General features: G+C 40.5%; 1 protein-coding gene across 1 annotated transcript in view; it reads right to left on the reverse strand.

Moving 5' to 3' along the window:
- Nucleotides 1–18,129, reverse strand: part of DDX10 (DEAD-box helicase 10) — a 204,606-nt gene that overhangs the window by 55,046 nt on the left and 131,431 nt on the right. The window contains exon 16 of the mRNA XM_064505051.1: nt 7,603–7,659. Within this exon, the coding sequence (XP_064361121.1) occupies nt 7,603–7,659 (57 nt within the window). The remainder of the gene's footprint in view (nt 1–7,602; nt 7,660–18,129) is intronic.

Below are 18,129 nucleotides of genomic sequence, written 5' to 3' on the forward strand. Positions count from 1 at the left end.
CTTTACTTTTACCGTTGACACTCCAATCGTTAAGGTGCAGGGTACTCCACAGAACTTTCCCAACAATGGTTAGTGATGAACTCAAAGCAATGGTTAGTGATGAACTCAAAGGGATTTGGGAACTACTGGTTTCAAGTATTTACAAGAGGCATGGACCAAATTCCTCCTTCACTCTCATACACCCCTCTCCATGCTGAAATTATTTTGCCTGCACACAGGGAATCTAGCATCTCCAGCCTAATTCTGAGGTTGTGGACTAGATCTCAAGGAAAAGGAAACTCAAGGCATAAGTGGGGCTGTCAGGGAGTAAAAGTCAGTACTAATAACCCCAGGAATAATATACAGTGGATGCACCATTTTCAGCACATTTTGAAGATCATATTTCTCCCAATGAATTCTTGGCCACAGGTTCCCAAGAGATTAGATTCCCAGACCCTTTCTTTTTTGAACCTAGCCACTGGGCACAAAGACTTCTTGAGCTACATTCAGCTTATGTATCTCAAATCACATGGAGGGTAAGTACTGAAGGGTACAAGTACCCTTGGGGGGGGGGGGCGGTTTCAGTATTTTCTGGTTAAGATCTCAACAGAGCATGGCACAAAGAGCAGAAAATGTAATGTTGTTTTGAAGATTACACCTTGCAATGATGTGATACAGACAGATATCAACTTCTGAATGTGTCATATTTTCATCTTTACGTATGTGCCTCCTGATCACCCAGGTGTATTCTGCAAATGTGCTCATGTAAGACACTTCATAACAGAGAATACCAAGATTCTTAACTCCATTTCTACTCTGTGATAACCTTAAACTACATAAATGTGTGTGTGTGCGCACATATATTCAATATTCATTTTATAAAAATATGTAAGACATCATACATTAGTAGTAATTCCTCTGGGAGCAGCAAAGTATGTTGGATGGGAGGCGGGGCATGAGGAAAAGTTAAAGCATATTTATTATCCCGATGTTGCTGATCTTTTAATGCTCTAAAATTATTCAGCAAAAAATCCTAGGAAAAAGCTCTTCTGAAGACCAAGTGCTTGGATCTCTCTTAGTACTCAGAGGAGGATGTCAGTTCTCTGGCCTGATAACATTCCCAACCCTCCACTTTATTCCATTGATTTGGCCTCTTCATTCTTTTCTAACACAGAAAAATGCTCTCACTAAGGAGTATGTGTTCGAGTTGGATTTTCCTAGGCTTGGAAGAATTCCACGCGATAGGGCCCTAGAAGGAAGAGGGGTGCAAGAGAGCTGGTTAATATTCAAGGATCACCTCCTCCAAGCTCAAGAACAGTGCACCCCAGTGAGCAGGAAGTCAAGCAAATGGGGCAGGAGACCTGCATGGATGAGCAAGGAGCTCCTGGCAAAACTCAGAAGAAGGAAGTATACAGAAGGTGGAAGCAGGGACAGGCCACTTGGGAGGAATATAGGAACATCATCCAAGTATGCAGGGATGTGACTAGGAAAGCTGAGGCCCATTTGGAGTTTAATCTGGCAAAAGGATGGCAAGGAGAGCAAGAAGGGCTTCTTTAAATACATCAGCAACAAAAGGAAGACTAGGGAGAATGTGGGCCCGCTGCTGAATGAGGCAGGGGCCCTGGTGACAAAAGATACAGAGAAGGCAGACATCCTAAAAGCAGTAAAGGCTGAAGCAAAGAAGGCCAAGACCAGCCCTCAGGAATCCCAGGCCCTGGAGACCAGGGAGAAAGTCTGGAGAAAGGAAGACCTTCCCTTGGTGGAGGAGAATCGCGTTAGAGATCATTTGAGCAAACTGGACATCCACAAGTCCATGGGCCCTGATGGGATGCACCCACGAGTGTGGAGGGAGCTGGTGGATGTCACTGCTAGGCCACACTCAATCATCTTTGAAAGGTCACGGAGATCAGGAGGGGTGCCTGAGGACTGGAAGAAAGCAAATGTCACTCCAGTCTTCAAGAAGGGCAAGAAGGAGGACCCAGGGAACTACAGGCCAGTCAGCCTCACCTGGATCCCTGGAAAGGTGATGGAGCAGCTCATCCTGGATGCCATCTCCATGCATGTGAAGGATAAGGACGTGATCAGGAGCAGTCAGCATGCATTCACAAAGGGGAAATCATGCTTAACCAACCTGATAGGGTTGACAGATCTCCCTGAGGGGAGATCTTTTCAAATGTGTATATGTATCTGAAGGGAGGCTTCAGTGGTACCCAGCAATAGGACAATAGGCAACGGGTACAAACTGAAACACAGGAAGCTCCATCTGAACATAAAGAAAAACTTCTTTACTGTGAGGGTGACTGAGCACTGGAACAGGTTGCCCAGGCAGGTTGTGGAGTCTCCTTCCTTGGAGATATTCAAAAGCCATCTGGACAGGGTCCCAGACAACTTGCTCTAGGTGACCTCCTTTGAGCACGGCAGTTGGTCTGGATGATCTCCAGAGGTCCCTTCCAACCTCAACCATTGTGTGATTCTCTGACCTTGATCTGCCAGTCTGTCCCTTTTCAGGTTTTTCTATTTTGCTTTGGATAATAGCACTGGGTAAATCCTATCAAAAGTGTGCATCCTGCCATAAAGCAAGTAATCCATACTGACAAATACAAGTGATTTGCAAATTACCCAGGAGAGCTACATTACTTTTACAACATGCAACACAATCAGTTTTCTGTGGTATTTGAGTCTTTTAAGACTGTGACTCTAAGAAAATAATGAATAAAGTGATTGATGCAATAACCCAAAGAGGAAAATAAGCTCATGAAATATGAAGCCATAAAGTATGAAGCTTTGGTACACTGATCAACTTACCCAGCTTGCACAGCACAGGAATTGAGGGCCAAACACAAACAGAAGTTACTATCACCACCCACAGTCAAACCTACAACACTCAAAAATTTTACTAGGCAACTAGTCAGATGACAATTGCTGAACAACCAGTCTACATGATTTACACTGTAAGCTCTTAAAACATCAAATGCTTGGGAAGGATATTCTCAGAATGACTGAATATTGGTAGGTGCAAGAAATATGTATAGGAAGATAGCTAAATTGTGCTTTACTTTTACTTTAACACCTAGTACACAAGTACTTCCCCTTTTGTAATTGCTACAGAACAGTCAATGGCTGAGTTGATCCACCAAACTGTCATGACTGAGCAAAATTTATCTCTTGGCACTGCTCACAGACACCGCCCAAACTCCTTCTAGCAGCTGCTGATGCCCTCTAGGATGCAGTTATTTTTTGCATGATGTTGAATGTTCACAGCTGAGGATCCCAAAGCAAATCAGTGTTGGAGCTAGGAAGAACACCTTATCCTGACTCCTGCTCTAGTCCCCTTCCCATCCCACAGACCTGTTCAAGTGCTTCTGGAAAACATCTTTTCTAGAAAATTAATTTTCTTAAAAACAAAAAACCCTTCATCATTTCAGAATTCCTAACACATCAGTACTGCTCTAAGGCACAGAATAGCAAAACACTAAACTCACTAAATGAGAAATACAGACATATTTAGCTTCACTGCAACTTTAACCTCTATTTTACATTTCAAATCAGATTTAAATGTCCTTTAATTATTTATATTAAGAAAGAAGTATGTGATAGATTACAGAAATTTGACTTTGCTCTTGCTTCTAGTAATGTGCACCACAATCAGCCCTTCGTTCTGAGGGCAAGTGGGGTCTTGGCTATCTGGAAATATGGGTAACACGTTCCTCAGAGAGCAATGGTTCACAAGAGCTTACCATCTCAGCTGGTGGCCTGCATCCAGCCTTGCTCCCAGCATTTTCATAACACTTCACTTGAGGCCAACGGCACACATGGAGCAGTGGTGGATGCAATGTAGAGGCAGGGAGAGCAGCAGCCACCAGTATCACTTCCTCACTGTTCCTCTCCTGGGGGAAGTGCCACCTCCAACCATTTGTGGGAGCATGACAAGCTCATTTTGGGCCAAGCTAACGCCAGCGAGAGCTGTTACACATGGAGCTACGCCACCTCCCTTGCACAGCGCTGTCAGCACTCCCAGCTCAGCGTGCAAGACATAGGAGCTGGCTCTGCTTCAGACCAGGGGTGGCTTTATAAAAGCCTTCATAGCCCTTATAAAACTCCAGCTATTGCCTTGAAATGTCCATCTATACTTTTACGTATTCTGCATATTGCATTTGCATAGTTTGTCAGCCAAAAGACAACCTGACCACCTAATTTTCCCAAGACCATTTTCAAGAAGCCTATAGTAAACCTTATCAAAGTCTGTGATAGGGTTTTAGGACCACAATGTTACCAATACTGAGTGATGACAAAGTATTTTCTTTCTTCATATGAAAACACATTTGTAAATATCAATAAATAAATATGTAAAATATCAAAATCTCCTAAACTAGGAGAAAAATCACACATCTGTTGATGGGGGAAAAAAAAAGACTAAGCCTCCAGTTTCTCTTCTCTATGTATATAATATATACAGTAATATATATTTTTTAAAACTTCTTTTATTCGATTTCACAGCCTTTTGCATTCAAATATAATTAATGGTCATAAATTCCAGGAAATACCATCTCCAAAGCATCCTTTAAGAGTCCTCACTTCCTACCAGTCTGTTTATTGCATGGGGATCATCCAAGGTGGAGTTAACAGCACTAAAGTTACCGACTCATCTAATCCCCTGTTCATACACACAGTGCGATATGTTAGAATTTGGTTGCTAAATTCCAGCTGTAGTGAGCACACCCCATCCCAACATAAGTCCCCTGCAATTGCTTTAGGCTCCCGTGACACAGGAGAAAAAGCATGAAGCCCATCTCCGCTGTGATCTTAACTTCCCTCATTGTTGGCAGACCGACGGCAGGCTTGCACTTCTGCAAGGCATTAAAAATATTGCACTTTAGACATTAAAAATACTGCACTCAGAAATGAAAGAAATGAAGAACTATGTTAAAATCAAGTTATTCTCTCTCCTCCCCCAAATAACATGGGGGCAAAAGATTAAAGGAAAGCTGTTATTAAAAAGTGTAGGCAATGAGTGAAAAAACAGGTAGAGTAAACGAAAAATGTCAAGAAGTCAAGATGCATGGTACTGAAAAGGGACGAACACATATAGGACAGAGAAATACTAAAATAAAAGGCATCATAGTCTGAAATTAAGATTCAATCCCACAAATGTATGATTTAAAGTGTAAAAATAAAAAAAAATGTAAACCATAATGTTTTAGTTCCAAATATATTCCCTTATTTTTCATTTTGGAAATAAGCAGCATGTTAAGATACAACATGTCAGCAAGTACTGACCAATAAGCAACACAGCACAAGGTACGACGGGACAACAAGGTATGAATTATACTAAAGCAAAGATACAGAAGCCATAGTTGATGAATTATTATTTCATATTTAGAATGCAGAAGTACATAGCTTTGGTCACATCACACCCCATGGGCTACTACTGAAAGATAATAAATAATAATAATATAAATAATACTAATATTAATAGTATGATAAATAATATTCTGTAGCCCAAAGTTTATTATATGAAAAAAGCAGTTAAAAATACAAACAACCAGAATAAAGTGTGCAGAAGGAGTGCAGTAACAAATTATGACCACAGCTGCTTTGAAGCGATGGGCTACTTGTACTTGTTGATCCAGTCCTTTTCTCCAGCTGCTAAACTGCATTAATACAGCTAAAAATACCTTTTCTGCTGTTTTTGGTCTCTCCATATTGCTTTCCCTTTTAAGAAAATAGTATTAGCAAAGACTTGCCGAAGGACCTGTGTGTTGTAGAGTGAGTGTGTCACAAGCCATATTCTGAAGGCACTAGTGAAAACGTGCAAGTGTTTGAACTCCTGATTTAGGCAGCTTATATGTTTTTAAACTAGTTTCCATTTCAATAGTTTGTCTGTTTCACTGTTTTAATTTGTTTGCTTGTTTATTTTCTGTATACAAAACCCAAGTGCCTCCCACGAGCTGCTGAAGTCATATCCCATACGGACTATGGAGAGCTTCAGCTACTGCAGCTTTGTCTGCAAAATTTTCCGAGGCCGGGAGCGTTCTTAATTAATTCCTCAGACACCGAGCAGCCCGAAGCTGCCACCTTTAGCTGTTGTCTGCTGCTGCCCTGCCCCTCCGGGCCCGCACGCTGGCTCCGCCGCCAGCCCATCGCAGGGGAAGCGCTTTCCCTTCACACGAGCCCCAGTGAGGGTGACGGGCTCCCCTGCGCAGAGCTCTGGCAAACGTAGCCTCCAAGCAACGCGTCCCACCACGTCCACTGCGCAGAGGAGCCACAGCAGCTTGCGAGGCTTGTACCTTCTTGCGCGGAGCGAGACACACAGTTCAGGAAGAGAAGTAATCCAAAATAATAGCAGATTCACACAGTGCACTCAGAAAGAGTATGCCGTTCTCATCCGGAAACAGGACTAGCAAATCTGACAGACAGAATTTAAAGTGCAGATGTTGCACAGAAGAGAGAAAAGGGTGATATCAAATTGCATTTTTATTTTATACAATTCGCAGGGAGCAGCTCTGCTCTTAACCCACACTACCTACATGCACACGCTCCTAGAACACAGGTAACTCTTTAACAGAAACCAATTTAATTCATTTTCAAACAGCAAAGAGAGGTTCATTTGATCAGCAAAGAGTAGGATGGGGTAGGTATACAACAACCGAGGCCTTTGAAAGGCACGGGCTTATTTCCCCAGCTGCTGAATAATATGACATTGGGATTTTACCAATGTTTCCTCCCCGTATTAAGAGGTTCGTTAATCATTCATTCCACAATTTTCCTAAAAACTTGCTCAATACATTAAAAAGTATGCATTTTCTATACACTCAATTACACACAGAGAATTTCTATTGCTTGATTGGGGAGTCATGATGCCAACAGCTCTCATCGTGTGCCATCTTTGAAGACAGAATCACACTTAATACTTAGTATAACTAGGCTTTTCATCTTAAACTGTAATTACTTTCCACTCCAGAACTACAGCACGAGTTATCTCCCTGTACTTCAGTCTCTCAGTGCCTGGCCTGCTTGGAAAAACCTGACACAGAACATTACGGATTTACTCAAGGGAGCAAGATCTTTGCTCACTGCCAAGAACGAATTGTAACTATTCACGTGTAACATAAGAAGATGGAATACGCTTTAATGTAAGGAATACGCTTTAATGTAAACACTTGCTATTTAAAGAAAATGTTCAGCAGAAACAAGTTTGAATGAGATTTCACCAAAAATCTTTTTGCCTGCAGTGTTGCAGGAAGTTATATACATGCCCGAGTGTTCAGAAAAAAACAGCATCAGCACTGCAGCTGAAATTGCAACTCGCCCAATACACAGAATAAAGAGACTGCAATTGCAAAAAAAGGCTCCTCTGAGCAAAGGATGAAACTCAAAAGGAGAAAAAATAAAGTAAGCATCCTAGTGTTACTGGGCAAAAAAAGCGTATGTGCTTACTGCATATCTTTCCACCATAAGTCATTATAACCAGATCAGAGCAACCGAATAAAAAAGAAAAAGGAAACAGAAAATATCTTTAAAGAGTCATTAACTAAATCACAGTTTATTAAAGAAATGCGGTAATTGAAAAAACAGTTTCAAAACTACAATCATTAGCTTGATCAAAACAACAAAAATCCTTACCTCTGCATTTTTATTCCTGGCTTCTCTCCTTGCCGCTTTTTCTTTTAGTCTTTTCTCCTAGAACAAATAAAAAGATCAACAGTTTTAAAGTCAAATTCCTGGTGTTTTTCTTTTAATCTTTTAAGATTAAAGTAAAATCGCCTTGATTTTTTTTTAATGAACACACACTGTCTGGTGGCAGTCATCCTACACATTACTGATGAAAAATGACAAATAAAAAGATACGATTGAGATATTATTCAATCTCCTTGCTTTTAAAGGAAATCAAAAATACAAGAATGATTCAAACATTTTATCTTCATCCAGGCTTGTAACTCTTAAAGGAATCATGCAGTTAAGTATCTTGACAAAGCCATTATTTACCTAAAACAGATTAGTAGAAATGACACCAAGAGATGATTGCTTTTCATATTTTTCCACTGACTTAATATGAAACCGAATCCACTTACAAAGCAAAACAACAATTTCACCAACTTCAGAACTGCTAAAACAACTGTGGTGTCAATATAATTTATAATTATCTCTTTCATGAAGTAAGAGATGCAGGTGAGGGCATAATGCCCTAGACTGCACCTAAAACATGTCAGTTGGAAGAAAGTCACACCACTTTCTTCCATCTTAGTGATGCTGATGATGTTGGTATAGAAACCTTTTTATGCTAGCATAAAAATACTTACATCAATCCAATACAGTCTTTTTTTGTTTATTTGGACAATATAAGCCGTTATTAGCACAGCAAATTTAGAGCCAAGTCCATGTAAAAGGTCATATCACTTTAACATCAGTTAAGGGACAACATTTCAGCACAGAGAAGGCTGAAGACCTGTCACCCTTCGGCTCACACCTGCGGGAATCAGGAGACTGCTATAGCTCCAGCAGTCCTGGGGCTGCACCGCCACAGCAAAAGAACAAACTCCAGAAAACAACGAGCAAGCTAGGAAAGGGCCCGAGGAAGCTTGCAATAATTACTCAGGCCCAAGGTAATTACTAACACAGACTAGAAATGAGGTTCTAGCCAAAAGTTATGTCATCCTACACTTGACAGGTGATTCACCAATAAACCTTCAGGAATTAGAAAACTGTGGCTCCTCACTGGCAGGAGACCTGGTCAGGGTGAGCAGAGCTGACAACGCCACTGCCAGCCAGGCACGACGGGGCTACAGCTGGCACTCCCCAGAGACCCTCAGCAAGGGCACTGAAGAGTTTTCGCAGTCCCGATGGCTCATATGTTTCTTTTGGTCAACACTCATCCTCTCCTCCTGTGCCTTACCGCTTCACCATTAATTCCCAACAGACTTTCACTTTCTTTCTGGTGCTGTCGAGGCATTGGCAGATGCTTCTGCTGTAGTCTCTTCTGCTGGGACGCACAAGAGCTCACTCTGGCATACAAATGCTAGTGCCATGCCATTTTATTTTTCCAAGAACAGACAGTTCTAGTCTTACCAAAGCAGATCGGTAGCTACCACACACAGTTGTTTGGAAAAGCAGTAAGGCTGAAGTGCAGACTTGACAAAAGGAGAATACAGCTGTCAAGATTTTCAAAAATCTGGGGTCGAAATTCGATCTCTTCTGGGACATGTCTGGTATCTGCCACTTCCTATTCTCCTGATTGTCCAAGCTACACACGTTAGCTTATTTTGAAACTCTCTTTAGGGGTAAATCAACCTCTTCCCTCCAAACCAAATCTCAACAGATAAAGATCAACCCCCAGAGAAGATAAGCACAAAGCTGCACGAGGTTTCTCTCCACTCTGTGCCGTTCTCCAGTGCTATCCCAGAAGGCTTCGCACTCAAACACCTCAATACACTCTGAGCTATATGCCAACGCATGCAACACATGCTATATAAAAAAAGCACTAATGTGGTGGGATGCAACACAGCCCTCACCTTATTTCAGGTATTTTGGAACAAGAAAAAACAATCCAAAAATAATAATTACATCTAAGGTCACAAGGGCATAACATGGGGCAGAAAAGTCACTGGGACCAAGTGGTATCTGGTATGGACAGTCTGCTCTACTGCACCTGAGCATCGTGAGCACAAACCCTCTGCACCATCTGCCCCTCAGGGCCCTCACTCCCTGAAGGAGGCATTTAGCACCATAGATGTAACCTGAAAAAAGGCTTCTAATTTTCCAAGACCTCCAAAGGGAAGTTCTGAGGATTGATTCATTTCGAAAGACTGACATATATTTAAAATGCCTGAAAAGTGGATTTAGGACATGCACTGTAATTTTTATTTGGGAATCTCAGACACAGAGGAGAATAGAGGCAGCTGTTGGCTCACAGTACTGTTTTGTGCTAGCCACTAACTGCTTTGTGGTTGAGATTCCCCACGTGTAAAATAGGAATGGCAACTGTTCAGCCATCTTCAGAAATGATCAATGCGGTACTATGATACTAACCACTATTTAACTTGGGTCACACTTCATTAGCTTTCTGTTGTGCCAAAAGAGGAATTAATTCATCCATGCAGTTTTGCTGTAGCTAACATTTTAATTGAATCAACAACCAGTCTTATCTTAGTAAAGGCAATCCAAAGCTACTACTGAAGAACAACCCACGTATGAGTCTCAAAGCAAATTTTAGTAAGTGGAAGCAAATATAAAAGTCCACTATCATAATATGATCAAACTCCTGATACATGTTTAGCAGAGCCTAGAAACATTGCTCAGAAACAGAATTCTGTTTTTTTCTAGCAAAATAGAAAGATTCTCTTCAATTTTGATCCAGCTGTCCAGATACTAAAATAATGATTTTTTCCCATCATCATATTTTTCACAGTTACCATATTTTAAGTTAAACTGATTTACTGTATATTTGCCAATATACATTTGCTACATCAAATCAATTTTGGATTTTAAGAACACCTTTGCAATTGCCAAAGCCTGTATCTTGAAAACACAGTAACTTTACCACACAGTACACTTAAAATAACCGCCACACACCAACCCCCAAGCAAAACTAGGACAGGTAACAGACTGAAACATATCTTTGACAGATGCTAAACTGCCAAAACAAAAGAAAAAAAAAAACAGTTCATCAGAATGAACACTGATGTCGAGAAAAATTTTCAAGAGCAGCGTAAGACTAAATAGGGAGCATAAAAGAAAGGAATACAGGGTGGATCAAGAAAGAATGCTACATCTTAGGGACCAGGAAATACAAGAATAAAAGCGAGAGCACCAGAAGCGAAGTCAAAACTAGAACATTTCAAACAGAAAAAGCAGTAAAATCTCTTTTAATCTTACTTTCATCCTCACTGAATAGTAGCCTTACTTTTTTTGTTCTTGTGCAAGTAATTTAGCCAAAACAGATTTTACTGCTTAGCACCATCTCTAAGCTAAATGACCACTTGCCTCAGCAATTAGGACAGTAATGAAACACAGGGTAAAGGCAGTCTGAAAAAGGACAAGGAGGCTATTTTCAGAGCACTCAAGCAGAAGGGACTCCCGCCAAAAATTATAAAAACACTTCACACTCATATTTCCAAGTGAAACAACAAGACTCTTCCACGAATCTTTAAGCTGGTGATGGAGTAAGTAACAGAAACACAACCCCTCTTCAAAGAGAACCTGCAGAAACTGGAGCCAGGACATCCTAGAAGGATGCAGAACTTGAAGCAGCTGTAGGAGCCTCCCACATCATCACTAGCACAGAAAGAAAGCTGGGGTGGGGGGGGTGAAATGCACAGGACTTGGACCTGTTTGTAAACCAGAGGAGAGCTTCCATAAGGAAATATTACAGCAGCAGGGAGAGCTGTGCGGTCACAACACACCTACGAAAAGCAGGAGAACCCAGTGGTCAGAATATACACGGGTACCCAGGGAAAAGATTTGGCTTATTCCAGAACTACAGCAATATGAAAGACAGTAGCAAATGTATGCAAATATGAGGTAGGTACCTTCGAGAAAGGAAAAGAAAAAAGGGGAAAAGGGGAAAAAAAGTCAAAAGCAGTCAAGTCCCAAGCAGAATGCCAGTAATAGAGACTTCAGGAAAGGTAAAAGGATATCAGAAAGGAAGCTATCACATTCTAGGTGGAGATAGTATACTTCCTTTTCCACTCTTTCCCACCCAGTTTCTAAATTGTTTAGTTGTACATTCTTTGCTCTTTTGAGTCACAGTCGGGTTTCTTAGTTTTCTGCTAAAACTGGGATCCTTTTCAAATTTTACCTTTGAAAAAGTCAAAGAGAACAGAAATAGAAAATAACCCACCAGATATTCCAAAACAGGATAAAGCAGGTTTTAAATTGGATAGCACAGAAAATTTAAGACAGGAAAATTCTATAGTATATAAAAAGACAGTGTCTTAACTACAGGCATAGGCTCAAGCCAATATAACCGCAGTTGAAGTTCCTACTCAAGGGATTTACAACAGAGCACTGCAAAGATAGGGTTATGAAAGCACAGGATTGAGATAATGCCATAGAAGGGAAGGAGTAGGACAGATAGCATAATATACATAAGTCTCTAAAGTACAGCCAAGAGACAAAAAAATGATAGGTGCAGAAACAGAAATGAGAAGGAATATAAACAAAAACCAACAAACTGCAGAAATAGACAGAAAGAGTGATGCCACCAGTATTCTTTTTTTGAGAAGACTCGGCTCCTTGTCAATGAAAAGGAAAAGCAGATTTCACATAGGATGTGTCTACACTAGCATTCAGTTGGAGTAAGAAGTGCATTTCAGAAGCTACCATCCTAACCAGCCCCACTTAGGCTTTTTTTTTCACACTGCAGAGCAGTCTCCAGCAGCACAACTAATACCCTCCAACTGTCAATGGGCATTCATAGGATCACAGGACAATTCAGGTTGGGAAGGACCTCAGGGGGTTTCTGGTCCATCCTCCTGCTCACAGCAGGATCAGCTCCAAGTTCAGACCCAGATGCTCAGGGCTTCATTCAGTTGGATCCTGAAAACCTCTGAGGACAGAGACTGCACAACCCTTTGGGCAACCAGTGCCACTGCCTGGCTGCCCTTACAGGGAGAAGTTTTCTCCCTGTATCTGGTCTGAACCTCTCTCCTGTTTTAACTCATGCCCGTTGTTCCTTGTCCTCCTGCCATGCACCACCGTGAACAGCCTGGCTGTGTCTTCTAGATCATCTCATAGGTGCTGGGGGCTGCTGTTGGGTGCCCCCAAAGCCATCTCTGCACCAGGCTGGACAAGCCCAGCTCTGCCAGCCTCCCCTCACAGGGCAAATGCCCCAGGCCCAACCACCTCCATGGCCCACCCCTGAATTCACTCCAGTTTGTCAATGTCTTCCTGTACTGGGGGGTCCCACACACACCATACATCATGACACATACATCATACAATGGCATAAAACCAGAAATTAACTCACTTGCTTTAGGTTACAGAGAATCTCTACAGCATAGCCAGAAACAAACATCAATCTCCAAAGTTTCAGATGATTATTTTAACTCTGATGTCAGTCATTCTCTCATTTCTACTGCTAGGAAGAAATACGGGAACATGCTGAACACACAGGAACAAGAGCTGTTTTACGGCTGTAAGACAGCCGTAAAAACACACGAGGAAAGGTTTAACCAGTCAAAAAATGTGATATTAATTTATTGCCTATCAATAAATTCTCTTCATCTATGGATATGCCTGTAAGCATCTAACTATTGCGCTGTCTGATATTAAGTTTTTACACACGCACACAAAAAACAACTGAAAAGTCTGGATTTTCTTGGAATACCTAATACATAACATGATAAGAATATAAGATTTTATCATTATTCTATCAAGCAATAAATCATTACTTGCAAGAGTAGCACATAATTTAGAGATGAAAATCAAATTCACTAGGGCAAGAAAACAGAAGATTATGCTTCAAGGTAGAAGTACTTAATTATATATGCTACTGGCCAACTATCTGTATAGCATGGCTTTATCAACACAGCACTGTGAGGCTGTGAGATAAAGCTCTAGAACATCACAATCTGATTAAATACTCTTTGCCTACAGCAGGGAAGTCAACTATCCATATTTTATTTTGCACTTATACCTGAATAGCTCTCCTTTGCACATAGAGAACTTCAACCCCCTTCCTCCCCCTTTCTAAACAGCTTAAGACCTACTTGCTTCTTTTTCAGGCTATCAGCACTGAGCATAAGAGGGAAGTTAAACTAAAAAGCAAGGCAATAATTTGTTGTAGCCATTGCTTTCCTCCCAAGAAAGTGCTTCTAGCCCCTTTGGAGCAAGGCCAAGAAATTTCATCTTAAAGACAGTGTTGAGAACGTGCATTTATCTTTTAGGTTAGCAATGTAGCGTAGACAGGTTTTGCACAGTTGCTAAATGCAGATTATCTATGCGTCATTTAAGGAGCAATCTGGATATATCGTGAACCACAGGTTCGTGGACTTACAAAGAAGGACAGGCCATGGGATCAGTCTGCCTGATTAGCACAATGCAGGCCATAGGACTGAATCACCATTTCTACTACAACATTCCCATTCTGATTTAGAAATATCTTCACTGTAAAAGCTTTCACTGAAGGAGAATCCACCACAACCCTTCAAAACTAGCAGCAGTTACCCAGATAAGAATTTGTCCTCTTATACTATACTGAATATACTTCTCTAATTTTTAGCCCCTGGAACTTTTCTTCCTCCTTTCTCTACCACTCTGAAGGACCCTCAGTTCAGGTCCTCATGTAGGTACAAACCCATTCACGTTACTTCTTAACCTCCCCTTTTGCAAAGTGAAGAAAATCAACTCCAGATGTCTGTAATCATTTAGGTATACTTTCCAAAATATTCCAGAAGCAGACATACTTGAGATCTCAACACCTTCCCACCGCTACGTGGTATTTCGATTTGTATATTCAGTGCTTATATTAGCCTTTTTGATCATGCCAGAAAAATCCACTGCCATAGGAGTTCACATTCACCTGATTATCAATCCCATCACTGAAATCTTTTTCAAGGTCTCCATCTGCAAGAGAAGAGCTCCCAGTCCTAAATCACGGCCTGTATTTCTTATTCCTCGCAATTTATTTTTATGCCTGTTTCAAAACACAGCTACTGTTTTAGTTCAATTTATCAAGAAAGCTTTCTTCCATGCTGCTGATAAAAACTGGAAACAGTACACTATCAAAAGCAAATCCCATGGGCACAGGAGAGCACATTTAACTCAATCAAGAGCCACTGGTTTGAGATGTACCAGTCACTGAGTTTTTGGTCCATTTAATTTGTGCCATATTAATTTTACTAATCTCTTTTATTAATCAAAACGTTTCAGCACAAATTGGAAAGCTTTATAGAAATTTCCATGTATTCCATAGACATATTTAACAAATCAGTTTCTAGTCTGATAAAAACACATATACACGCACATTTTGCAACATCTGTGTTCCACAAAACCTCATTGCTTGGCATTATATTCCTTTCATTTAGTTCTTTATTAAAACAGTCTCGTGCTGATCACTCCATTACAGCATGGACTAATACCAGGCCAAGTTACTAGAGTCTCTTCCGTAGAAGTATTTGCATGGTAGCCCTGAAAGTCTCCCAGAACCTCCTGTTGTTTCAAGACCCCTTTCAAGCCAATATTAATGGTATCAAATAGGTCAGAGACCTTCTTGATCAGCTTTTTCAAACTTCCTGGTGCAAATTATCAATTTTCCCCAATTATACATGGTTACTTGATGAGGATGGTTAATAACCCTAATGCTCACAGGAATGTTAAATTATTTAATCACCATGTAGCATGACTATATCATTTAGCTTTTCACTGAACACGGAAGAGTTGCAGTTATTGAACCCTCTACCTCTCCTCTGCCTTAGACCTGACAACCTGACAAAACCCTCCCTGCCTAACAACAGCCAGTTAAAGCTGCTTCTGTTTCTAATGCACGGAAAAGCTGCTCCTGCTTCTGCACCCTGCCTGCCGCTGCCCTCCCGGTGCCCTCGTCTCTCTCTTTCCCTGAACGTCACTGTTGGGCTTTGCAACAAAAACTCATACTCCTTTTACTTCTCCCTCAAGAATCTAACACCACATGCTAAAAGGAAAAATCCTAGCATTTACGTTTCATGCTCTTACGGTGAAGCAAAAAAACCAAAAAGCAAAACCACCAAAAAAACCACACAAACCACAGTGAATAGCAGGGCAGTCCTCTGTGGTCAGCAAGGCTAGGAGTATGCGAAAGATGTGTACATGCACAGTTTAAAAGCCAAGCTTTTAGTTTTGGGGGGAGGGTTCCGGGCGGGGGGGGGGGACAACACAGCAGTTTTAAAAGCTGAAAGTTCTTTTTTTCCCCAGCAAATCCTCATTTTCTTCGACTCTCTTCTTTCCAGCATAGATTAAGAGTTCATCCCATTTTGTCCAGGGGGTTAACTGTAATTTTCTAAAATACAGGGTTTACTGTCATGCATTATTTAAAGCTTCATTTGATATAATAATTTGCTTCCAGCTTTTTCAGTGTATACATCGATACAATAAAAGTCCCCTTTCTTTTTCTTAAAGGATTTGTGCACAGATCATAACTGCCCAAATCTACATGAAAAAAAGAATTTTTTTAGTGATAGGCAGCATGAAATACAATTTTACCAGTTCAATCTCTCTCTGATCTCTTCCTTTTTGTTCAGCTATGGGCATAAAATAGTTTCACACAATACAGCTAATGTACCTTGTTCCACAGCTAGCCCTGGAAGCATGTAAAAAAGCCCACGGTGAACCTATGAAACTGTCATTTTTCTTCCTATTAGAATTTCATGCCCAACTTTGAGTCTGACATTTCTTATTTAAATGCTCAAGAACTCCCTCAGGTTTGAGTAAAGATTAAGACTGCTTTTTTTTTTCTTCCTTTTTTTTTTTCTTTACAACTGATCCTTTACACGCTGATGCCATAATTCAGAACTAGCCATCTACTGCATATAACAGCAGAGGTAACGGTCTACAACGCGCCAGCTCTTAGAAGTGGCCAAGGTTTGGAACAAGTCACCCAGCAGCCCGGAAAAAAATCTGCTGTCATCCACTAACAAGGACTTTTAGGCTGACCCCAGCACCAGCCCCAACTCCTCAGTGCTCTGCACTCTCGCACTATAGAAACAAGACATAGTTAGGGACTCAGGTCAGCTGTGGTACAGAAACTGTACACAGAGAAGTTCAGAAATTCACAGCATCTCTTTGATATACTGGCAACATCATACTCAAGAGCTAGTTTTCACCCAGATGTTAAAGGACAGATGTGTTCTGAAAAGAGACTTAATAAATGGCACTGTGGTAGCCTATGTTTGTCAGCTCTCAAAACATTTCACGCCAGGTATGTGCTGCTTATGTGTAAAAATATTTTTTTTTATTTTTTTACTGCAAGCATCTTGGGATCTGAGAATCCAGCCAAAATAAACACACCACCAGCCCATACAGCAGTATTAACTTCTAGCTACACAGGCAGCACACCCGGGAGCCAGCACTGAACGAAAGCATGCCTGCTTCCATGGTGGTTTTGCTCTTTTAGAATTAGTGAGAACTATTTATTGATTTTAATTACTTAAAAATAAACAGAAGGGGGGGGATTAAATACATGTTGAGTAAGAAAATTCTATTTCAGCAGTCAATTTTTTGGCCATAACTACATTGTATATTAATATTTCTTTTAATATTTGTTTTATAATAGAAATTAGCAAATCATTTACATTCAAGTAACGGTCCAACTGCCCAACTGAAAGATAAAATTGAATCAACTTATTAGTTGTTTCAACTCATTTTCAACCAAAGAAGAAAATGGAATTGAAGTACGAAATTGGTCACTATTGAATACAATCTTTTTTCAAGAACAAAGCAAAAGCTTTTTTGATGATTTTGGCGATTTTGTCTGTTAACGTTTGATTTCAGAAATCTAATATATGAGCTTTTGGGATCCAACTGTTACAAGAACAAAGCTGATTTGGAAAAAAGAGGGAGAAAAAACCAGGGGAGACTCTACTATAAATTAGGCAGGAAGTGAATCAGTGTCAGCTTTAACTTTAGCTAACACAATTCCTTTCTCAAAGCAAAAGAAGTTCATATAGAAAACAGACTTACAAAAAAAAGTTATTTACAAACAAACAAGATCTTTGGTGCAAAACAGAACTGCTCCAACTCAAGACCACAGACAGGTTGCAATGGCCTCCAACACCTATCATCATGTCAAAACTGTACCAGCTGGTGGGACTTAGCTACAGTCAATACCTACCACACATCATCTTTCTTTTAATACCACGGTCAATGTACTACGCGTGGCTTCTGTAAAAACACAACTGCTAATTAAAAAAAAAATGTCAGTGAGTAAAGTAACTGAAGACAAATTAATAAACAACGTTTGTATTCAAGTAATCGTATCTTTCTTTCCTTGGCCTATCTCATAACCCTGAAAAACTCTCAAGGGATCTTTTCATTACCATGTCATCAGATCTAAGGCTGAAAGCACTTTACTTCCTCTTACTCTTTTTATCACACACACATTAGCGTAAAAAGAAGATGTTAAGTTTCTCAATTTCTGACAGTCTAGACAAAATCCATGGTTAATGGCAGTGCTTACAA

Source organism: Dromaius novaehollandiae, chromosome 1 (genome assembly GCF_036370855.1).
Source record: "Dromaius novaehollandiae isolate bDroNov1 chromosome 1, bDroNov1.hap1, whole genome shotgun sequence".
NCBI lineage: Eukaryota > Metazoa > Chordata > Aves > Casuariiformes > Dromaiidae > Dromaius > Dromaius novaehollandiae.